The following is a 25,679-nucleotide window of genomic DNA, read 5'->3' as shown; positions in this document are numbered from 1 at the left end:
GTTTTTCTATTAAATCAATTATTGCCATTAGGGAGTAAATCAGATTCCGGCGAACACAATGTTTGAATTCTTTACATATCCATACACTTAACACAACCGGGGCTTCATGTGAAACAAATCCGAGAGGTCCCGATTGATATGGTGTCATTACACTGAAGTACCATACCGCAGGAACACTGGTATACCATCATTATACCGATACCGAAATATACGCGTTATGTTCCCTCGTTCAATTGTGTCAAGCAAACACGCCAAATACATTTGAAGATTTAGGTATGTCACAGTTTCCTATGCCCAAAGTCTTTCTCAAAAGGACGAACGCTGAACTGAAGGCCAAAATGAAGGCAGCAAAAAGACCCCAAGTTAAGTCTCTTCTTACTAATTGCAGGGATTTTCACTTTGTTTAACATAGGGCCAAAAACCAGACAATACGCAGTTCGGATATAAATTCTAACAACAATGCTGTCATATTATATAAATACTTTATCAAACGTCATATATATACATTATGTAAACCTATAAATGTATTAAGAATGTAACAAAAATTGCATGATTACGTGCTTAAAACAGTTGACGTAAATATCACAGTGCTTTATATCTTATACCAGTAATTAGTGCAGGATTCTCCCAGAACACCAATTATCCCACTTCTAAAATAAGTCGAGTCCCGCCACTAAAACATGACGTGGAATCTCATAGGAAAAGCATGAATCCAGGACTCAAATGTCCCAAAACTCATTGTATACCTACTCAACCTTCTTTTTCTTATCTAACATATTTCTAACGTAGAAATGACAAAACACAACCACAAGTCCGTTGAAAAAACTCGCCAGAATCACCGCTCCTATACTGTTCCAGAAAGTAGGAAGAGCCATGGTAGAAAACTTCGGTGCGAGTCGCTCCAGTTCGTGGGTGATGCTGTCTAGCTGTTTCTCCGTCACCATGATGATACAAAGGTGGAAAATCTGGTGACTGTGGCCGACAAAGTCAAACCTCCCGGGAAAGAAGCGTTGAGGAACGTCCGAGCTGAAGAAGAATCCTGCCACAGCAAACCAAATCATATGTTGTATGTGGTGGTCCAGACTGGAGTGCCAAAGGTCAACCCTATCGTACTGGACAAGCCGGAGTACGATTGGAACTGTGTTCAACAGATAAATGGAGATCACGGACGACATCTGCCACATTGTCCGCGCGAAAGGATAGGGTGGTTCGTATAGGAACAGGGAGGCGCTACAGCACAAACACACGAGCATACCCATAACAACACTCAGCACCACAGCGTTAGCCTGGAGCCACGAGTTCAACCAGGGGTCGTCATGGCAATAGTGGTGATGGAGGATGACACTGCCTACCCCGAATAGTCCAATACCCGCATAGTCTATCATAAAGGCTGTGTAATATACAAGTTCTGATTTGTTGGAGAAACAATGAGCGACCGTGCTACACAGGTACATCAGCACCATGGTGATCAGACCTGCCGTAAGGGGCCACATGTGGGGATCTCCAATCATGCTGTGGTTCTGTGCGAACTGTGCGGCCCGGAGGAGTGCCAAGAACATGCCCAGTAAGTGGGTCCAGCAGTTGACACATTCATTGTGTTTCTGGAAAAAGCTGTAAAGGTAGTAGCGCCAGGGCTGGTGAGGGGTACGGAACCCAGTCTCCACATGTGGCACATGGAACACTTCCGGTACACACTGCCTTGTGGTGGTGGGAACAAGGGGCGTTGGCATCTTGTCTCCTTCACTCCGATTCCCTTTAACAAAGAAGGATAAATATATACTAGTTTGCCACAATTGTAGCCCTTAAAGAGAGAACCATATGATATTCTATCTACTTCACTCTGATTGCCAATAACAGAAGGATACATTAATCCTGGAGTCCAAGATAAAAAAAAAATGGTTGTTGGTATTTTCTTACCTAACTCAGTGGCCCTCCAAACACCCTTCCCAAGACAGATCCTACAAAGCTAAAACTCAATCAGGGTCTTCAAAACCAAGCCCCGTATGGGTACGTTATTGAACTCATGTCAATGTTGTCAGTTCGTTGTGAATTATCTCCATATGACGGAAGGAAGTCCGAACATGGAACGCCCTTCCTCATGCACAGGGATGTATTCCCATAGAATACTTAATATTTTGTGAGCCAGGGAGTACCGATATTGATCGGGAACCACACAAGTACAATGTTCGTTAATAATGTATTGTTTTAGAGTGTTATACACAGACATCTTCAATACCACAAGCACACATACAGTACACATACACACTAATAACACGGCTCTGTACTGTGAACAAAAGCACGTGTGACAGATTTTAATAAAGGAATGAAATTCATTGAAGTGTATCATTGACACTGAGCCAAAATGTTACAACACTACCAGCGATTTATCGATCAGGACAATAGCGTTGCATGCATATTCTCAAAAGTACTAACCGGTATAGGATACAATCCGATTAAACTGGGTTCGACTACTCCATACAGAGTCCAGACCTGTGTTTTATATATACTATCAGGGAATTTTAATTAGTGTTAAGATTCTAGTCACGCGTTTTCTAAAACTAACAAACCAGTCTCAATATTTCTAATTTTCGTTACCACCATAGTCATTCTAGGTGACATTTTTGTTCGTTTGATATGTTGCCTCCAGCTCGTAAATAGTATTATTTAGAGGCAGTGGCTGATGTAGTACTGCGCCGGTATCATGCCCAAGGACACAATCACGAATTAAAGGGACATTCCTTCTTTTAATAAAGTGTATGTCGCCAAAATGAAACTTAATGGGAAATGTGTAGTAAAGTAGTAAGTTATAATCTTTAAATTAATACGACAGTTTTACTCTCAAGGGAAACCAAAGTGCTCCAAGTATTATATCATATGAATTCTCAATTCGACCCGAAGTATCACTAATTACCGCAAAGGAAGACGATATTTGTGTACGAAACGCCATTTTTCTGTATATTTCGGCGTTAATTTCATAACTGGTAGGCACAAAAACTCATATAATTCTCATTCGGGCCTAGATTTTATTAAGATATATATTATTCACGTTTCTGATATCCGAAGGAAAGCCTCAACACAGGAAAGTTAGTGATCCCAACTTACGCTGTTCAGTTCTATATAATGCTCATCAGTAGACAAGAGAACATTTCCAATGGATACATAAATCAGCACACAAACACAACGTAATATCTGACCCTTAGTTTAGATAGTGTCCTAATTATACAGAAAAAAAACTTAGGGAATATTTAAACTTGCACAAGAATGAGTCGGGTTAATAGTGATAATGCTATCAGTGTGATTATCCTCATTTTAATGCTATGATGTACGCTTCCTTAATTTATTCTCCATATGTCCCCGTATGTTACTGCGACCTTGTAAAATATTGATGATTGGTTTGCAGTTGTTTCTCGGGAGAGTAAGGAAGAATTAATTCAGACTTGTAGAATTGCTGATCAGATAAATATAGATATTTCTCTTTCAAAATGTCAATTGACCCCATAATCCTCTGTGAAACATCTTGGTTTCCTGGTATATTAGATCCGTCAGACAAGCGTACGTATCTTACCTGAAAGCAACACACATTTGTTTGTGACAATATATGTATATAAAATTCTGATTATGCAGACATTAAAATGTATTCAGTACAAAATATATGTGTATGGCCTGTGCTCTCCCTGCCGCTCTGAATGCAGCTACATTGTCGGATACCCACGGTTGATTGCACTACGCTACAAGATACAAGCGTAGCTTAGTCAATCAACCGTGGGTACCGGTGATGATGCACTTATTGCGTTTAATTAGTTCTAAAAATAGCAAACGTGCGATTTTAGATAATTTGGAGGGTGACTTTGATCATTATTAGCAACTGATGCTTGGCGGGTCCAGTAGGCTTCATGTTATTGTCTGACGTTTTAAGGTTTTGTTTGGTTTGATTTAGTATTGATTAACATTCTATCAATAGCTAAGGTTATTTATTAAGGAAGGCCTTCCCTGTGTTCGAGATGCGTGTGGTTAGTGTGTTGGTTTGGGAGGATGCGGTATGATGGTGTTTTGTCTCCTTGTGAAAAAGCGGCCGTTCCGAACTAATGCCGACTTTATAGTGCAACCTCACTGGAACATACTGTCGAAGCAGGACTTCCTATCCGGACAAAGGGAGAACCTGTCTTCCATCTCCCTGAGCGCAGGAGTAGTAACTACCATTTTTATAGACTCTGGTATGTCTCGGTGAGAGGACGGAACCCAAAGCCAATCATATAGAGAAGGCGCCGCTATGACCTAAATCGAGGGTTGGATACGTGAGATGGGGAGTAAGATGCCATCAATAAATGTTGAGAAACGCCGTTGTCCTGAAGCGAGATTGACACAAATGTTTGGTTACATCTACTCGGGAAAATCAAAGAATGGAATCCCTAATCTGGATGTTGGTTGTTTCCTTACATGGAATGTTCGTCCTGGACAAGCTCAGATCCATATAATCAAGTGGAATTATTCAGACAAGAAAGGTTTTTTCTTGAGTTTGAAATTGCAAAATATGTTATGACGCTTGGTGGACATATTCTGTGAGTACGGTATAGCGTAGAGCGTGAACCATTTCTCCCATGATAAAATGTGAAAGTTCAGCTGGCATAAACTCGTATCAAACCTAAACAAGCGATACCATTTTTTTCAGAAGTTAAACGCTCAGAGGCTTGTATTGATCTAGACTGGACACCAGACCCCAAGTTGTTTTGTTATGAATTGCCAAGCTAAATTCTAATTCTAGATTATCTGCCCCTAGTTTGAAACTTAGGATCAGACATATCCTATGGATCAAAATCATAATGGTCAATTTTATTTATAATTTTAATATTCTAGAGACAGGGGGCCACTCTAGTATTGGCCGTCAACTCGGTCAATCTCAGCTGACGACGAAGGAAAGGTTTTCATGCTTTGAGACAAAATTGCAATATTTCGCTGGTGAGAGAGCTAGCATAGGTGCTTAGCACGTATATATGTCCAAGACCGATTATAGACTAATACCTCTATATACTTGTCTATAATCGGTCTTGGACATATATACGTGCTAAGCACCTATGGTCTCATGTTGACGATTCTGGGTCCGTGTTCAGTCACACATGTACGAAATACAAAAAAAATGTGATAATAAGATGATATGCCCAGTGCGTGGAATTGACTGGTATATCATCTGATAGCAAAGGACTGTCAGAATCGATCTCTCCGTGGACTGTGTCAGAATCGCCGACTGAAAGGTCACTTGACCTTTCTCGGAATGTATGCCATTACACTACTGCCCCTGTGTCTCCAGCAGTCGTGTCTAATGCGCCATATCAGATCAGATGGCGTAATATGAAATCAGCTGACCACTACAACACAGCCAGAACCGTTGCCTGGCCACACGCTTAGCCGCGGGGGTGGAGGGGAAGGTAATGAACATTCTAAGGGAGATTGCACGTGTTACTATCGATTACTGTTATTACGATGTGTAGGATGGGCGTGGCACAGTTGGAAACTAAAATTTTTGTTCTTGATGTTCCAATTTCTCTGTTCAGTGATAACAGAGACCTATATACTATAGGTCTCTGGTGATAATAATAAAACTACATATTGTGTATGTGAAAACAATATCTGGACAGTTTTTCGTCATGGTGATGTAATTTGAAGGATTTTTGCATCGAGTAATTTGCCCTTAACAATACTGAAAACGAGAAAGATAATAATGTCATTCATCCCCGCGGCTACCAGACCGACTTACTATCTCAAGGCTACATACCTCTGGTGTGGGCGAGGTCACACGCCATCACTAATGGTCATGTACTTTGACTATTAAATCGGTACCCAGTCGTCTTCCTTGACATGCTATGAAGACAGCGTAAACAGTGTACTTTTGTGCTGCTGTATACCTGCCTACAACACTAAGACACACTTGCATGGATGAGCAACCACGTGAATCACACATACATATGCTAAGCTACACCATTGCTAAAACATTCCGGTAAAATACACACGTGCCATAACATTCCAGCACACTAGTTACTCGCATCATCTTTATCACTGTACATCTTTAGAGTAACCGGTACTTGTAACACCATCTGTATAACATCGTAACCGGCAGCCCTATCCGTATTTTTATAAGCCCCACCCTTGTTACAGGAGCCAATAAGCCACTGCTGCCTGCATACATGACACTGCAAGAATTTGAAAATCATACACGTGCTGTCCATGCCAGTATTAAGGTTTACCTTGTATTGCTGCATTCCGGCGTGAATCCAGTAAATCAGTCAGCATCTTTATATGATTTTGGAGACACGGAAACTCGGCGACTTTACATCTCGATCAGAGTTACGACAGCTGTTGAAAGCCTCAAGTGTACATACATGTATATATACGCCTCAAGAGCACACATACACTACACAGTACAGTATATACATACATTGAAAAGGATTCTAACAAGTATATCAAAATTTGAATGACATCCGCTAAGATACGGCTGACAGGGCTATCGACTGTGACGTCACTGCTATGCAAACGTTGACTCTTTACTGCCAACGGTCCGTTTTAAGCTTCGTGGAAAATCCCTTCATACCCGTCCATGACAACCAAATAACGATTTGAACAAGTGTATGTGAAAAACATTGAAACAAGTTGATTGTGTTTCTCGAAAATTAACGTTTGTATGACGTCATGGAAATCGCCGTCGTATACAATGACGACATAATGGCGAATAAATGGTGGCGTGTATTTTATTCCGGAGTTACCAAGAGCGAGACGTTTCGCAGAAATGCCAAGATTTTTCATTATGCCGCCAAGAGATGCAAAAAGGGCCTGTTAGCTATTTCATGCTTTTATTTGCTGAATAATGGGAAAAGTCAATGTTGTACTTGGAGATGTAATATGTCTCAAGTATTTCTTAACACTTTGGAAAAATTCTATTAGTACAGAATTCATTAAAATTATAAAAAGAAAAAGTTGTATTGTGTTTTATCAAATCATTTACAATACTAACTCCTGCATTGTACCATTTTACAACAATACCATAATGTTGTTTTGACTATCCACCACTCGTCATTATTAATATACATAACAAGTTCTTCTTATCTGTAAGATTATACCAAGCCTGAAATACAGCACAGGGACTTGAGAATTTGTTACAGTCTACAATGTATATGTATTTGGACCTTCCCTGGTGTGTATAGCACATTTTGAGACGTTTTGGGGGGCTAGATTAAAATTCGGTAAAAATGACACCCCGGTGTTCATATATATGGGTCGTATATATGAACACCGGGGTGTCATTTTTACCGAATTTTAATCTAGCCCCCCAAAACGTCTCAAAATGTGCTATACACACCAGGGAAAGGTTCAAATACATGTACACTAACACATTCTCAAGTCCCTGTGAAATACATCTTCCCAGTAGTGACAATTATTTTTAGCCACTTGAAGTTAAATTTTTTTAATAAAAACTATTAAAAGATTATTGAACTGTGAGATAAGTAGATATTTGATTATGCTAATTCTTCCTAAAGGAGTAAGAGACACTTGATGAGAGATGTGAGTTTAACAAGTTTTTTTTTATCATGGTTCCGTTTAGCTATTTAAAAAAGGTCTACATGGAATTCTAGTCCTAAAAGATTTAACCGTTCAACCCCACAGTTTAAGTTGAGTTGACACCCTATCCATACAATCTGTGTTTTATCCAAGCTAATTTTAAGACCCTGACATTTGTTTCCATGTTTTTAGTTCCTCCGTTGATTCCCAGAGAGAGAGAGAGAGAGAGCATTCTGACCCGTTTAATATAAGGTAAGTATCATCCGCATATTGCGAAAGAAGGATCGGATAATTATCAACGTTTATGCCTTTTATACTTCTGTTAATTGTTATTCAAATGAATAACATTCTGCACAGAGTATAAATGAATATGGTGCGAACGTTTAATCAAGGGTATTAAAACAATAGTAATTTTGTTATAATGTACCTTCAATTTCTATTTCATATTACTAAAAAGTTTCCAGACCAATCTTTTCTCATTCAACACTTTGACTCCAAAATTGTTATTTAACCAGTCGAAACTCCCCTAGCATTTGACCTGAAAGAAAGAGATTTTTTTTAAACAAAAACATGAATTCATTAATTTCTTATAAATTCCTCATTTTTCTCTGTGAAATAGGTATCTTGGAGACAATACACGTTATAAGTTTTACTTCTTTAAAAATAAAAAAATAAAAATCAGAAATCTCCGGATTAATTTTGGCCTACCTCGAAATGGTTGGAGAGTTTAACATTGACTCGCATTTGTGATTTAATTCCATGACATTAGTGAAGATGATACTGTGAATATAGTGGCATGTCGTGTTAACATGTTATTCCAAATTCTCCAGTCTTTTTAGTACGTTCGGGACTTTCTACAAACTCAAGTCACAAAACTGTCATGTACGCATAATCTTTTTACTATATATTTTACTTATTTTGACTTTCTAATAAATATATGTCTTTCTTTTTCAATGGATTTTATTGAAATGTAATATACGCGTAAAGAATTACTGCTCCTTCCTCTGATAATATTTGTATAATTTTCCCTAGCCGATTTCAAGAGATACTGAACACTATATTTTTAGCGTACCGTCATCGATCAGATCTACAGGAATAGCGACAGAAAGGATTGTTTACGGACGGACGACGAAGGCTCAACATTTGATGATGGCTGGTTAAAATAATCTTGTGTAATGCGAAAGACTAATTAAAACATCAGGGAGAAATGTGTTAATAACAGTCTTTACAAATGGTTGGAACCGATTCATTTTGCTGGAATATTATTGTGTCTGATATGCGATAATTCACTTTTTTCATGGTTAGCAATAACGGGAAATCTCATGGTTTCTTGGACGATTAATTTGTCGGGTGGTTCGCGATAGCTCTGTCAATTCACAGGGACATGTCTAGTCTTAATGTCGTATAAAAAGCAGCCAGAAGTACCTTTATATGGAGACAAGGGAATCAACGATCGCCATTTTCAAACTTCTTTTTTTCAATACAAAATTTCATCTACCTACATAATTCTACTACCGATCTCTTCAGAGCTTCATTCGATTCGTTCTATGTAAGAACAATCATTTTGTATCGCTCCCTTCTTCTCCTTTTTCCCTTTTTATAATTCTAGTATTTCTCAAGAATTAATGATGGCAAACTTTCAACTTCAAAATCCAAGATGGCCAAATGTCCGCCATTTTGTTTTCCAAACCGGACTCAGAATTGAATGGGAGAAAGTGATGAAATTAGCCAATCAGACGGTGGTGCTTGGTGTGGTTCTTATTTCCGGATGTATATTATATCTGCAGTTGGTGGTTGCTTAGTGTGGTTCTTATTTCCGGATGTATATATATCTGGAGTTGGTGGTGCTTAGTGTGGTTCTTACGTACTTACATCTGGGGGAATCAACTAACAAAGTCGAAAAATAACCTCCCAGTACTTCCAAAGATATAATTATAACGATACTGATTGTTAACGAACATGTGACGACACACCACACACGTTTTGAATAGCCAACCGACTCATGATGACGAAAAAAACAAAACAAAAAAGAAACCAACAAGATTCTTCGTGTGATGCAATTTTATTAAAAATCACAATTGTGCAATGCTGTTTTTCCAGAAACACATGAAAACACAGAGGTGTTACACACATGTATCAAACATCACACAGGTGACGGTTTCCAACTAATATGTCATTCATGTGCCCCGAATACCACACAGCTACCACACTATAACTAAGTATTATACATACCTCACCCACTTACATATCACGCACGTGATGACACACATCTAAGACATAAAGGGACATTCCTTCGTTTGAATAAAGTTTAGGTCGTCAAAATGGAACTTAATGGAAAATATATATTTTCTCCCAATAAGTAGAATTATAATCTTTACATTATAACCGGCAGTTTTACTCCCAAGGTAAAGTTCTTCAAGTATTCAGTCCTAAAAATTCTTAATTCGTCCCGAAGTATCGCTAATAACCGCAAAGACAGACGGTATTTGTGTAAATTCGTCATTTTTCTGTACATTTCAGCGTTAATGTCATTACTAGTAGGCACAAACATTCATTTAATCCTTGTTCGGACATAGATTTCATCAATTGAAATTTTGCATGTTTCTGCTGTCCAAACGAAGGAATGCTCCTTTAAATGTCTTTATTTCTCACACATTTAATTTAAGAATTGTTCATATTTCCTTTTGACCCATGTCTGTTCAGGAGTCATTTTGATATCAGCTTATCACATAAAATGATCACTGCTTTATACATGATTGATTTTCTTGGTGTGTATGTAATAGAGACCGTTCAAGCTGACAGTGACTTTATTTCTCGTAATGCTAGTCCATTAAATAAAGACATTAACTTAAATACATCCATTTATAATAATACATTGCTTATTTTGACATTACATGAAAATTATCACAAATCCTAAAATGATAGAGAAAAACATGAAAACAAATATAAGAAGGACCGAGTTAAATCCATGTATGTACAAGCATAACTCATCAACTGTATTTAGATATGTCAGGATGATTTGATTATTAAGGGAACTTGAAGCTGGTACGTATATGATGTAGTGATACTTGAACCTCTACCAAACAGAGGTAAGTCATCATTTGTACAGACGGATCTCTTAAAAGGGGGAGATAACTCTCCATTGCTGTTGTTAGTAATACAGTGGTCCTACACACAAGGGAAATAAACTATCTAAGAAAGGGAGATAATTCACCATAATGGGTGTAGTTGTGGTCCTTACTACATCATTACAGATAATAAATTGGTCCGTTTATCACTATCCAAGGGAGGTAATTCATTATTGTACTTAAAATATAATGTCTTATATAAAAGTCATAATTGATATTTATGATTTAGAGGTTCTGACATCACAAGGGAGATGTTCATCATTGGTATTTATAATTAAGTGGCCCTGACATTACAAACAAAGGGAGATAAGTGATTAATGGTATTTATAGTTATTTGTCCTGACATCACAAAGGGAGATAAGTCATTATTGACATTTGTCATCTGTGGTCCTGACACCACAAACAAAGGTAGATAAGTCAAAATTAGAATTTATAATTCAGTGGTCTTATCATCACAAACAGCCTGAGATAAGTTATTATTGATATTTACTATCTGTGGTCCCGACATCACAAACGAAGGGAGATAATTCAAAATTGGTATTCATTATTTAATGGTCTTGACATCACAAAGGGAGATAAGCCATTATTGGCTCATCCTTGCTTCAAACATGAGGACAACATGAACTTATTAAATATGAGTGTTTCAGTCTACTTCAATGTGAGTATCAACTTACCTCAACCTGAGAACAGGTGATAAACCAACCTGTTTCAACATGAGAACAATATGACTATAATATACATGTACATGATTTGTTTGTTTCTGGCACCAAAGTACTTCACTTGATCAATCTGATATTTCAAAAAAAAAAATGTTACAGTTTGTTCGAATCAAAAACACAATTTGATCTACATTTTCCATGCAAAACTAAATAAAAACAAATCTTAGTTCAGAGTATTGTTTGAGATTCAGCTTCAACGAAAAATAGAAAACAATGTAACATAAGTGAATGTTACACTTTTACGTACTAATTGTTGGCTGATTCATGAAACCCTGTATATTTGAGGCCACAAAATTCGTTATATAACTAATGAATTATTATCATGATTATCATATACCTTGTAGGCATCACGACTAATGTTGGTGGACTTTTCTTGGATTACAACAAACTGTGAGAATACACTAGTACAGGCAGAAATGGGATCATCAGAACTAACACTGGCTTTGAAATCACAATATGATACACAAAAAGGATAGCATAGTTGTTTTAAAACTAAATAAAACTCTTCAAACATGCACATTTTGGATGTCATTATATCTGATCAACAGTATTTTTGGCGACATCAAGTCTGATCAACAGTGTACATGGGGACATCAGGTCTGATCAACAGTGTACATGGGGACATCAGGTCTGATTAACAGTGTACATGGGGACATCAGGTCTGATCAACAGTATTTTTGGCGACATCAGGTCTGATCAACAGTGTACATGGGGGACATCAGGTCTGATCAACAGTGTACATGGGGACATCAGGTCTGATCAACAGTGTAACATGGGGACATCATGTCTGATCAACAGTGTACATGGGGACATCAATTCTGATCAACAGTGTACATGGGGACATCAGGTCTGATCAACTGTGTACATGGGGACATCAAGTCTGATCAACAGTGTACATGGGGAAATCAGGTCTGATCAACAGTGTTACATGGGGACATCAGGTCTGATCAACAGTGTTACATGGGGACATCAGGTCTGATCAACAGTATATAGGGGGCATAAGGTCAATAGTGAGGACTGATCATCATTATCACAATGACTAATAATAAAGCACTATGAATTAAAACAAGCTTGAGATCAAATAGAAAATCACAATGCTGATTTGCTGATGAATAAACAATATTTAAAGCAATGTGGTTTGTTATATTTTTCTTTGAAATTATATATCTTTTCCGATTTTCTTTCTTGACTGATTTGTAATTGATATCTTAACTACATGTACATATGTACTCAATTTCATATTTACTCCTGTGTGAAAAGGAATATCAAATAAACAAAGGGTTTAGTTAAAGCAGCACCAACTTATTAATTGTCAATATCAGTTGATAAACTAGAATTTAATATCTTGATTCAGTCATCTGTATTTCTTAGAAATTGCCACAAAACAAAACTGAGGAGATCAAAGATGTGAATGTGGTCATGTTTCTGCAGGATTATTGTTATATAGCACAGGGACATGGCAGATGCTCAACTCCACTGGTCATATATGACAACTACTGTATATGTGCAGTATTAGTATTTGTGCAAAGTCCCTGTGTTATATAATCCACATCGTAAATATCTTTAGTCAAATGTCATATGCATCTCTAGAAAAAATGTCTATAATTTAGACTTGGTCACTAGATTGGGTAAAGGCACAGGACTAATCCTCTCAGAAATAATCATAATTTTCATGCATGTAAATGAGAAAAAAGCTAAATGTTTTTATTTTGGGTAAAATGAAGACTTGGGATCACTTGCTCTCCATCACCAGCAAAAACTCAAAAGCTTGTCAAAAATTTTAGGACTTTTAAAAAAGCCTGGTCCCAAATAACAGTGGGCAACACAAAATCCCAAGGCAAACACACAAAACAAAATCAGTAACATAATTCTTGAAAAACAAAATATTCAGTTATTTTCAAAGTAATATGAAAAGTTTGAATTTCAATATATAAGTTAAAAACATGATTCAACAATACGAAAAAAAAAAAAAAATTAAAATTAAAAAAGAGGTAAATTAACAAAAGAGCCATTGTACATGTATAACATATATACCAGAAAAACATCCGGAACAAAAAATGTTGCGGATATGTTCAAATATGTATATTATATATATCTACAAAATAACCAGATTGTAGCAAATGATAACAAAATTCAACATGTAGCAAGCTATTATGCTTATACATATTTTCACAAAACACTCTCAACAAGAACAGGAAAGACAGCTGATCAGTATCAGGAAATATATAATCAATGTATATTTTTTTTTCATTACTGTATTTATAAAAAGCTTTTAATATATAAAATCTGGCTGAAACTCGGTGTGATAATCAATGCCCGAGTCAGATTTAACAGATATTTGTCTTTGATCAGTCTGAATTATTATGGCATTTTTTTTTCACTTTTGACCATATGTTTGGTGTTGATTAATCAATACTAGAACAATGTTAAAAGTCATAAAAATGTCAAAATAATTCAGACTAAACTACAAACAGCTCACACCATACTGACCAACAGCTTACCACCGGTATCAACATTTCCCATTACAGAAGTATAGAAAAAAGTAAAGCTTTGAATGTAAATAATATGAGAATGAAAAAAAGTTAATGTATTGTAGAATCAACACAAACACATAAGATTGCACAGCTTAAAAGTGTAAGTCGACTAGTCTTAATATAATGATGTAAAGATTAAGAAAAAATAAAATTTGTGTCTTATTTTAGGAGACTTCAGACTGTGATAACACTGGATTGGATTCAATTACTAGTAGTGGTCAAAAGAACATCAAACATTGCTCTTAATGAGAATTGCAAACAATTTTAAAACATATATTATCAATCTTTTTCTAAAAAAAAACTACTAAAATTCCTGCTATATTTCCCCCAGATAATAAATCTACAAGTGATGAAATCACGCACAGTGCAATACAAAATAAACATTTGTAGTTTTGTAGCTATGTATACCCAGTAAGACGTTATTACGGTCATCTCTACCTACAGATTTATCTACTTCTAAGTCTAGACTCTTGTATTCCATGTGGAATCCGTCTGCTGGGTGTCGTAGAACTCTTAACAACTTTATGTATGTATGTTGGATATCCCAGCCCCTGAATTTGTAGTTTTTCTGGTTGATAAAAACCAATTAGTTCAATTGCTGTACTGCATTTCTTGTTTTGTATTGGATATCCACAGAAGTGTGTACAAAACAAGAGGCCCATAGAGCCTGTATTGCTCACCTTGATACTGGATATCACAGCTACCAAAAAATGTCTTACCTTCAAACCCAAAAATCAAAAAAAAAAAAAAAAGCTAGCTATAGATATTTCACGTTACACAGTATCAGTACATCTGTATCTGCAATGCTTAACAAATAACCTTTCACCTGAGCAGTTCAAAATATTCAGCACTACATACTCTACTCTATGAAATAAAAAGAGTATTTTGGGCACATCTGTGGAATGTTCATAAACTGAATATAAAATTTTATGATACTTAAGATTATTGATGATTACACAGTTATATCAAATATGTTTCTAGTAACATAAATCACAAATGTATGTATTTCATATTAATATTTTTAACTTACCTGGTAAACAACATTTTTATAGTGACTTATTACCTGAAGGAGATTTCCCAAAAGGGTTTGACTGTACAACAGGCCTTCAATATGTTATCTAGTGAGGTGGCCACAAGCTGCTACATGGGGACCCTGACTGTTCATTAGTGTTGGGTGATTTTCTCGATGCAATGCATATATTGTCGACAATGATAATATTGCGATTTATTTTTGAAATATGATATATTGCAAAAGTAGTTTTCTTTTGCTTTTTGCTAACAATTACTCTTTATACAATATCAATAAAACTGTATTATAATAATAAACATGTTCGGAAATTTCAAATATCAAGTTTAAGCTCAATATATAATACTCCATCAATGATCGCTGAACATGTTTGGGATTATTTATTGGTTTTAAGACAGTAAATTCGCTGGTGATATGCATCGCGTTGCATCGAGATATTATTTCAAAATTGTGATATTTATCACGATAATGTTTTGTTTGCAAGTGGCGATTCCCAACACTACTGTTTATGGGGCAATATATATATATAAATCAAACAAATAAACATAATCTAAATTCCCTCTCTGTATAATATTGCTCTTTCTCTCTCTTTCTTTTTCTCTCTCTCTCTCTTCCTCTCTCTTCCTCACTCTTCCTCTAGACTCATCTGGGCATTCTGTTACAAATAATGCAAGACTCCTATAACTTATCAAATCTACTGGAGACATGTGATCTTAATAGCTGGACAGGTCGATACACTTCAAGGCAAACAAGTTTACATGTTAATAAAACAAACAAGACCGTTAATAAAACTTAAGAGCACAAAGTGACTGTCAATTTGGCCTAATTAATGTGGACAGACAATTCAATCATTTCACAAGACAAATGTCCTATAAACCAGTTCATCATTGACAGGTGCTAAGTGTTTCTATAATATTCATAGCAAATAATTTTTTTTATCATAATTCATTAAGCTTTTGTTTTACTGAGGACTCTACATCTTTGAAATTATTCAATTTTCACTGAGAATTAATATGTCTTACATAATTTTCTTTCTTTGTTAATATCAATTCAGTCACATTGTACCGATTGTGTGTAAAGAATGGTACCAGTAAGTAATGTTGAACTACATCATTGACTTGTAAACTTGTATGTACCAGTAGCATTATTGGAGAATCTTCTGATTTGTCTTTGTTTTTGATTAAACACCTTCTAAGATATATATTCCTCTCTATCACAGAAAGACTGATTATTATGTATAGTACATCAATATTTAATACAAACTGTTATGTGCCTGAAACTGTGTACGATTCAACTTACCACCAGGGACTACTAAATTTCATGTTGTGTTTAGTAAACAATTTTAATATTAGCTATGAAATTCTGGATTAGGTAAGAAGACTTGTCTAAATTCGAATCATGGCCTGGACTTTTACTCTATAACACAACCACAGTCAGGCCCAAGTTTGGCAGGGGAGATAACCAAACTCCTTCACCCTTATGAACATACAATGCTGCCTTCATACCGCAATACATTTACTCTTCCTTTTTCTCACTAACTAACTTTTCCTTCACATAGAGATGGAAAAAGTATACTACAATACTATTAAATATGATTACTAATATCACTGCTCCTATACTGTTCCAGAAAGTAGGAAGAACCATGGTAGAAAACTTTGGTGCGAGTCGCTCCAGTTCGTGAGTGATGCCGTCTAGCTGTTTCTCCGTCACCATGATGATACAAAGGTGGAAAATCTGATGACTGTGGCCGACAAAGTCAAACTTCCCGGGAAAGAAGCGTTGAGGAACGTCCGAGCTGAAGAAGAATCCTGCCACAGCAAACCAGATCATCTGCTGTATGTGGTGATCCAGACTGGTGTGCCACACCCCAACAGCTGCGTACTGGAACAGACGCAGTAGTATGGGTAGGCTTAACCAAGTGTAAATTGCTACCACCGATGATACTTGCCAAATTTTTCTGGCTATTGGGTAAGGTCGCTTGTATATAACTTTGGACACACTGCAACAGAAGCAAACAATCACCCCAAGGATCACCCCCACAAGGACAGCATTAGTTTGGAGCCACGAGTTCACCCATGCGTCGTCATGGCAATAGTGGTGATGAAGGATGACACTGCCCACTCCGAATAATCCAATACCTGCATAATCTATCATAAAGGCTGTGTAATGCACAAGTTCTGATCTGTTAGAGAAGCAGTGAGCAGTTGTACTGCACAGGTACATCAGTACCATTGTGATCAGACCAGCTGTGAGGGGCCACATGTGGGGATCCCCTAGCATGCTGTAGTTCTGTGCAAAGCCAACAGCCCTGCTCATAGCAAAGAACAGACCGGCCAGATGTGTCCAACAGTTCATGCATTCGTTGTGTTTCTGAAATAGGCTATAGACATAGTAGCGCCAGGGCTGATGAGGGGTGCGGAACCCAGTCTCCACATGTGGTTCATGAAATACAACTGGCACACCCTTCTTGGTGGTGGTGGGAGCTAAGGATGTCAACATCTTCTGTATGTCAGGTCTTTTCTCATACAGATAGGACTACTGTATTAATCAATGGCTCCTCCTGCAAGAAAGAACAAAAACAGTTAGATCAGTTTTCAAGTATGACTTCCTTAGTGTGTCAAATTGTACTTATATACCATTTGAATGAGTTCTGATAAATCAGTAGACATTCCACAGTGGTCATTATGTCAAATCATTTAGACAAAGTGATAATGGAGTTCATGATACCATATTCACATTTAGACCAAGTTGGTACAAATTCAGACATTAATTTATATATAAAATGCATCCAATTATATGGTTCTATTTAGAAATGTGAATACCACGGTAACAACTTAAAAAAAACCCATTAAAATTGCAAAATATTGTATTTGACCCAAAATGACACAATTCTCTACACAATTTTTTTTTTCTGAAACCTATTTGACAATAAATATTTCTATACCAAAGACAGAATTAATCTTGTTTCCTGTGTAAACACGCTTTCAGAAAATCCGGAAATTTAAAATCCGGAACCAATTTATTTATTGCAGTTTTAATAAACGTAAAGCCTGTATGTACTACTTCATAATGAATATACCAATTATAGTTTACATTTATTTTTTCATTTTTTATGCATATCATAATACAGGAGTTATTTGCTTAACAAAAAATCACCCATGGCCAGGCTGTCTTACTGTGGTGTGCTACTTGGGATTCAAAGATGTTTATTGCTTATAAATGTGTAATTTTATGCAAGAAGTGATCTTATTACATATTAAAATACCAGTTTTATTGAAAAATTTGTTTGATGTATTTCAAAGCTTGATAAATGGGTCGCTAATTGAACTGACAAACATGGCAGACCTGAATGGGATTGAGTGCACCTGAACAGGAATTAATAGTAGCTAATTTTCGTTGTGAATTTTAGTCCATAATGCAGGTCCTTTCATGTCCATTCATGTCTTTAGGAGGACCTCCATCTGCCCATCATCCAGATCGAGCTACATTATGTGTGAAAATGTGTTTTTAATTCAAAGAAAAGTTCTACACCAGGAATTGCCAAGATACATATATATCAAGTGTAAATAGTATGTGTAAATAAGTGCATATTATTTTAAGTGTACAAAATGTGCATTACCATATGTATATCTATTTAGTGAAGAAACAACCAATCCGAAGTCGCTAACCTTCTATTTGACAAACCTCATTCTGTAATGATATGGCGATAATACATCACACAAGCCTTTTAAGGCTTACATCAATGTCATACTGTGATTACTGTGATTACATTATCGTAGCTATACAGAAATACATAATCTGTCTATAACGGTTACGGTTGTTATTTCATATTAATTGATTTGCTGATGTTTTATACCCAAATAAATCATGCCGCTAGATCGAGTAGGGGTAAACTTACATAGGCCTGTCATAATTGTGTTTGATGTGTGTACTGTCAAGTAGGAGGCAGAAATAGAAGAGTCTGGTCGAACATGATTAAACAGAAATGTGATGAGATTAGGCTAGACCTCATCAGAGGTCTTTGCCTAAAAAGGACAATGATTACTGTTCCTCTAACAATGGTCAAACCCTCAGCTTACTGGTCTTCCATTCTAACGACTGAGCAAAGCCTCTTTTTCTCCTACAGCTTACAATTAGAGTGGTCAAATTTATCTGGTCTATGGCAATAAATGTAACAGGAAAGTGATTATTGTGCCTCCACCAAGGATCGAACCTGCAACCCTCAGCTTACTGGTCCACCACTTTAAGCTTAAAGGAAATTCCAACTAGCAGGAAGCTAGAAAGCGACCATATCACTATGTACATAACTTACAATTAAAGCCTACCACAGAATCTTGTAACATTTTCTTAACTCACATCTTGTTCTGTTATATTTACAGCCCGCTCGCAGGACACAATGTTCATGTAACATTACATACACATCCCTTATACCTGATAGCCAAAACACCTCATTCAGTTCCTTCCAAAACTGCAAATCTATCATGTCAGTGAAGTACAAGTATATATACCACTTGCATTTATGGAGGTACATTTATGCCTGAAAACATGTACATTTTGCTATTTGCCAGAAACTGCCAAGTGATGCATTAAATGTGACCACAAAACCACAAGATGTAATGTGTAGCCGAAGGTTATTCTTGAAATCTAAATTTGGAAATGGAAGTATTATTTGTGTAAGATCAACAATTTGCATGGTGGGTACTTTTTCTATATGCAGTGCAAGTCAGTTTTGAGTTTCATTGAATATTTATGGGGCTTAATCAATAATTTGTCAAGGAATGTAGTAAACGACTATTTACAATGTCATCATCATGTCATCTATGTCAATCGAATTTATAAAATACAATCTTTACTTATTTCAAGGTCAAATTCCTATGTGACTGAACTGAATTATACATCGTTTTTACTTGTTATATAATGGCAATAGGCTACATTACAATGTAGAAAACTATAACAACATTTTTGTTGACAATATCAGATAAGAAAAATAAAGTTGTTATTATCTTCAGAAAAACTTCTGACAGTGATGTGAGTATGCATCATTAAAGTATCAATTCTTGAGGACCAGAGTCCTGTAATGAGGCTAGACCCACTGTCATGCTACAGTGACCTTGTCAAAATAAAATGATCATGAGTGATCAGGCCATGGTCACGCGTTGTTACTAGGCCTCCCAGGGCATAGTTTACAAATGATGCGAGGCTTGCCAGAGATATAAACATGAATGTCCACATCGCAAACGAACATTTCACTTTCACTTGATCGATGTTCCATAATTCTACTTACCGGTGTTCTCCACCAACAGGCACCTGTCTAGCCTTGACTTCCGAACGCGAACGGAATGTGTCACTTCACCAGGAAATGCAACGTTGGTCTTAATTTTAGAGCCATACCCGGACAAAGAAATACGGAAAATGATGAGTGAATCACGTTCACGTTGGCCACAAAAACACTACCGATTCGCAAAAATGCCTAGATCTATTATTATCTTATCAAATAAAAGAAAATTAATGATGATGGCATTACTTTGGATTAAAATAAATGAATAAATAAATCATGTTTCATTATTGTTTGACGATCCTATTTGTGATCGATATACATGTACCCCATATTATTGTAACTCTATGTAGTGTTTTAGATATCTCTTTGATCACATGTATTTGTAGTTTTATATGGAATAATAAAAAATGATTTATAAACAACCGTTTATAGATCTCTACTAGGCATTTTTCATTATTTTTAGTATTCAATATAAAACTACAAATGCCTGTGCTTGGATAAAGAGTTTCAATATGGAGTTGAATAATTTCAAAAACAGTACAGTTAACTACTCTTATTGTTTTATCGGTTAGACATTTTAGGGGGAAATAAGATAAAGCGCAAAGCGCAGTATTTTGTGGCCATGTTGAAAAAAAATGCTGACCTTGTTACAGAAACCCGTTACCATAAGTTAATTTACATTTAGCGGTTTATTTAGAATACACTCCATTTTTTTTATCCCCCGCGAAACGCGTTTGCGGGGGATATTAAATTGGGCTCGTCCGTCCGTGCGTCCCTCCGTGTGTCCGTCCGAGATTCTTTTCCGGGCTATAACTCCATAACTGTTCAACGCAGCTCCTTGAGACTTCTGTATATATCAGACTAGTGCCCTAGTTGTGCCTTTTGCTATTGCGGACCTTCCATTTTCGGTGTTTTTTCTTTCACCATGGAAACTTAGTAAAAAATACCAAATTACTGTTTCCTTTTGTTTCCGGGCTATAGCTCAAAAACCGTTCGACGCAGCTCCTTGAAACTTTCTGTATATGTCAGACTAGTGCCGTAGTTGTGCCTTTTGCTATTGCGGACCTTCCATTTTCGGTATTTTTTCTGTCACCATGGAAACTTAATCAAAAATACCAAATTACTGTTTCCTTTTGTTTCCGGGCTATAACTCCAAAACCGTTCAATGCAGCTCCTTGAAACTTTCTGTATATATCAGACTAGTGCCCTAGTTGTGCCTTTTGCTATTGCGGACCTTCCATTTTCGGTATTTTTCTTTCACCATGGAAACGTAGTCAAAATTACCAAATTACTGTTTCCTTTTGTTTCCGGGCTATAACTCAAAAACCGTTCGACGCAGCTCCTTGAAACTTTCTGAATATATCAGACTAGTGCCCTAGTTGTGCCTTTTGCTATTGCGGACCTTCCGTTTTCACTATTTTTTCTGTCACCATGGAAACTTAATCAAAAATACCAAATTACTGTTTCCTTTTGTTTCCGGGCTATAACTCCAAAACTGTTCAACGCAGCAGCTCCTTGAAACGTTCTGAATATATCAGACTAGTTGTGCCTTTTGCTATTGCGGACCTTCCATTTTCGGTATTTTTTCTGTCACCATGGAAACTTAATGAAAAATACCAAATTACTGTTTCCTTAATAACTCTTACTTCGAGCTTGATATATACATGTATTTGGGTTTTCATACCAACTGCAGAGCGCGGGGGATAATGCCAAGCTTTGCGGCTCCTTGTTTTTTGTGTTATAGCTCGACAACATAAAAAAAACAGTCAATGCACTTTTTTTCATTAATAATATTTCTGGTAAGTAATCTTTTGTTATTCTGTTTTACAAATTGATGATTTAGATGAAATGAGGACGTATCAAATAATCCTTGAATTTGAAGAAAAGTGTATCTTAAAGACCCCCGACAGTTTCCGTCGAAAGACAAATTTAGATTTTTGGAGGAAAATACAGATCAACTGTGATATTATTAATGTAATAGAATATACCTTATACTACGATGCCTAAGCAGAGTTTTATTCATTATAATAATTCCACTGTACGGTACACAGGCTTCCCTTCTGAAGCTATAGAGGATTTAGCTAAAATCAGTGTTTTAAAAGTTCCTTTTTGTCCGTATGTTATCAGTCCCTAACAGTTTCTGTAAATAAATCAGATAAAAAAAATCAAATTTTATTTCTCTGAAACTTGACTACGAATTTGTGATATTGCCAAAATATTTTAGCGATAATATTATTTTAGCGGGTTTTTTCACGATGATAAGCATTCCGCTAATTTATGATTGCCATAATTCAATATTTACATTTGCTCCACATTTCCCCATTGACAGGTTTCCATGCTCCATTTGCCCACCATACATCTTGCTGCCATATCGACTATAACAAAATTAAAACCACTGTTCATTGCTTAAGTTCCTTTCTATTGTTTTCCACGGAAAACGTTTTGGGTGCGTTTTTTATCATTGCCCAAATTTGTTTTAGTTTGGTAATGCGCTAACATCTGAGTGTGCCAATAAATTATTTTACTGTTGTGGTGATATGAACGGATATCATTTATATACCAATATAGATCATCCTTAAAGATATTCTCTGTCCCCCGGTACCCGGTATTCAAATGACACACAAGCATCACACATGGAAATGTTTTGGCAATATCCTGTCCAATTAGTGATATCAATAATTTAGTAATCTATAAACATATTGTTATAACAAGCTTTCATCTCATCGGCAAATTCCAGTCAATTGCATAATATATCAATTTACATGTCTCCATGATATGGATAGTTATGAATTAGAAATGAAGTGATAATGACACTGGCTAAGTGGAATACATGTATACTGTACCTAAATGAGCAGCACATAATGTTTTTCAAAATCATTATATACTAGTGGTTAAATAACTATACTCTGCCCTGCAGGTAGGGCGTAAGAATTGTACCCGCTGCCCCCATTGCATGATCGTAAGAGGCGACTAAATTTGGGATCTTATCTTTTCTCTTCTTTCTGAACAACTTTCTTCTTCCTAATGTCTCCCTTGACAATGCCTCACTTTTGGCCTTTAGTTGAGCGTTCTCCGCTGTGAGGAAGGCTTTGGGTTCTGTCCCCTAGCCGAGACATACTAGAGTCTTTAAAAAATGGTAGTTGCTGCTTCTTCTTAGCGCTCAGCATATTAGGAGTGGGACGACTGGTTCGCCCGTTGTCAGTATAATGTAAGCGGGTGGGGTGTGCTGCTGGGTGCCTTCGGGAGTATGCTTCAGTGAGGTAGCACTATAAATCGGCAAAAGTTCCGGCCTCTCATAAGGAGATTTAACACGAACATACCGCAGCCTCCCAAAACACATACGCACTCACCACACGCTTGCATGTCGCACGCAATGGGAGGCCGTCCTTAAATGACCTTAGCTGTTAATAGGACGTTAAACAAAATAAACCAAACCAAACCAAATGTACATACTATTAATTAATTATTGTTGCATGCACACAAAGAGTACACACAATAACAAAATTTACCAGATTTGCCCTCTCTACCAATCTTCAGGACGCCCCCTTCCCTCTCTACCAATCTTCAGGACGCCCCCTTCCCTCAGTACCAATCTTCAGGACGCCTCCTTCCCTCCCTACTAATCATCAGGAAGCTCCCTTCCATCCCTACCAATCTTCAGGCACTATTCCCTCCTTACCAATCATCAGGAAGCTCCCTTCCCTCCCTACCAATCTTCAGGACGCCACCTTCCCTCCCTACCAACCTTCAGGACGCCTCCTTCCCTCCCTTCCAATCCCCAGGACGCCCCTTCCTTCCCTCCCTACCAATCCTCAGGACGTCCCCTTCCCTCCCTAACGATCCTCAGGACGTCCCATTCCCTCCCTTCCAGCCAAACATCCAAAGAGCCAACATAACAGGAGCAACTAAGTAAAATATGCTCTGCCACTTAGAGGCAAATGCAATGGTGGCCCCTTCCTTTCAGAAAGAATGGGAGGAGTAGGAGGAAGCATCAGAACGTACCTGCACAATGAAGGAACGAATGACCCCTTTGAATCTTCATAGCTCACACAATGCTGTCACAGGGCAAAGGGGCTGCGAAGGGGGGAATTACATTGACAAAAACGGCATAGTTTACGATATTTTTTTTTTTTTTTTTACCATTTAACCCAAATTAGAAGGTAAGAAATCATAATCCACAATAATTGGTTACTGGAGTCAAAGCGCGTGGAAGACTTAGGTACTAAATTTGACTTCCTGGCCATAAAGAAAAGGGCACAGAGGAACAGAAATCTAAAGGGGTGGGGGATGGGGGTGGGGGGGGATGGGGGTCGAATAGCAAAGACCTCAGGGTTAAGAAAAGCAAAACCTAGACCTTTCAACAGTACTATCAAGAAAAGGAACGTAAGTCAGGACATGGTTCCTCCATGAATAAATTGAATAAATGCATACATGTATATTGAAAAGACATACGTATTGTGCAAAATTATACAAATAAACATAACACTTCATTGGTGCAAATTTTTTTTTTATATTTGTTCCCTCAGCAAAGGCCGGCCAAGTCGACAACTGGACATCAAGCTTTAACTGTTTCTATTCCAGGTCTGTAACAAAGAATCAAACAGCAGGTTAAGCACGGAACATTAGACAGTGAGTACTACTACCAGGGAAAAGTAGAAGATCTCTACATCAATAGCTATCACCGAGATGATTCTATCCGTTGTAAGATCCTCATTACCTAAGTGCAGACCCGTTTCCCATCTTGACAATATATCTGGTATTCTGTTATCCACCCCTGGAAAATGAACTGCGCATAATTCAAACTTTCAACGTGTGCAAGATACAACACAGTGTCCGAAACCTCATTTTCACAAATGTCAACATGCAATTGCTAACCCACAAACCGGTTAGCCATTGACTTGATAGCTACCACCGCAGTCAACAGTTCTAATGCATTGATATGCAATACCAGATACAAAAGCTGTGTAGGAAATGAGGAGTTTAAAAAAAACTCCCCTGTAAGCAGACACCATCCCAAAACCTGTCAGGCGGGCATCAGAGGCTACCATTTCATCCGATTGTGACCAGTCCTGCTCTAGCATTATAGAAACCCCAATGTAAGAGACAGGAAATATGACTTACCAAGCAACTCTGTAGCTACTTAAGACAAGCCATATCCGTTGCTAGCCATTCAGATACAAGGCCCAATGTGTCTGAGACATTCTGCCATGCTGGTACTTACAAAGTAAGTTCAATTGTGCGACATAATACTCAAAAAAACACAATGGAGTTGGTAGGTGGACATGTCTTCTCTGATTTTGAAAAACCACAAGTCTTAAAGATTTTTTTACAAGAGCCTGAAAGGCGTCATCAGCCCTCTCTGATATATCTACCTCCGCTAAATTATTCAAGCAATTGACTACCTGGTGATTTATTTGACAAAAAAAATGTATGCTATGGCCGAAG

General features: G+C 37.1%; 1 protein-coding gene across 4 annotated transcripts; it reads right to left on the bottom strand.

Annotated features, from left to right (window-relative positions):
- Window positions 1–465: 465 nt before the first annotated feature.
- Window positions 466–20,315, bottom strand: LOC117326021 (membrane progestin receptor beta-like). Of its 4 annotated transcripts, XM_033882595.1 has the most exons (3): window positions 20,241–20,315; window positions 16,570–17,516; window positions 466–844 (listed from the first exon to the last, which is right to left on the bottom strand). In XM_033882595.1, exons 2-3 carry the CDS (start codon window positions 17,453–17,455, stop codon window positions 747–749), a joined length of 984 nt encoding a protein of 327 aa, XP_033738486.1. In that variant the 5' UTR covers window positions 17,456–17,516; window positions 20,241–20,315; the 3' UTR covers window positions 466–746. The 4 variants fall into 4 exon arrangements, with proteins under 4 accessions (XP_033738486.1, XP_033738483.1, XP_033738484.1 ...); XM_033882592.1 differs by lacking the exons at window positions 16,570–17,516; window positions 20,241–20,315 and adding an exon at window positions 6,240–6,482 and having other exon boundaries at window positions 466–1,753; XM_033882593.1 differs by lacking the exons at window positions 16,570–17,516; window positions 20,241–20,315 and adding an exon at window positions 5,771–6,090 and having other exon boundaries at window positions 466–1,753.
- Window positions 20,316–25,679: the final 5,364 nt, after the last annotated feature.

The sequence above is a fragment of the Pecten maximus genome, chromosome 4, assembly GCF_902652985.1.
Source record: "Pecten maximus chromosome 4, xPecMax1.1, whole genome shotgun sequence".
Lineage (NCBI taxonomy): Eukaryota > Metazoa > Mollusca > Bivalvia > Pectinida > Pectinidae > Pecten > Pecten maximus.
The sequence above is the reverse complement of the archived record's forward strand: the minus strand, read 5'-3'. Positions and strand labels throughout refer to the sequence as shown.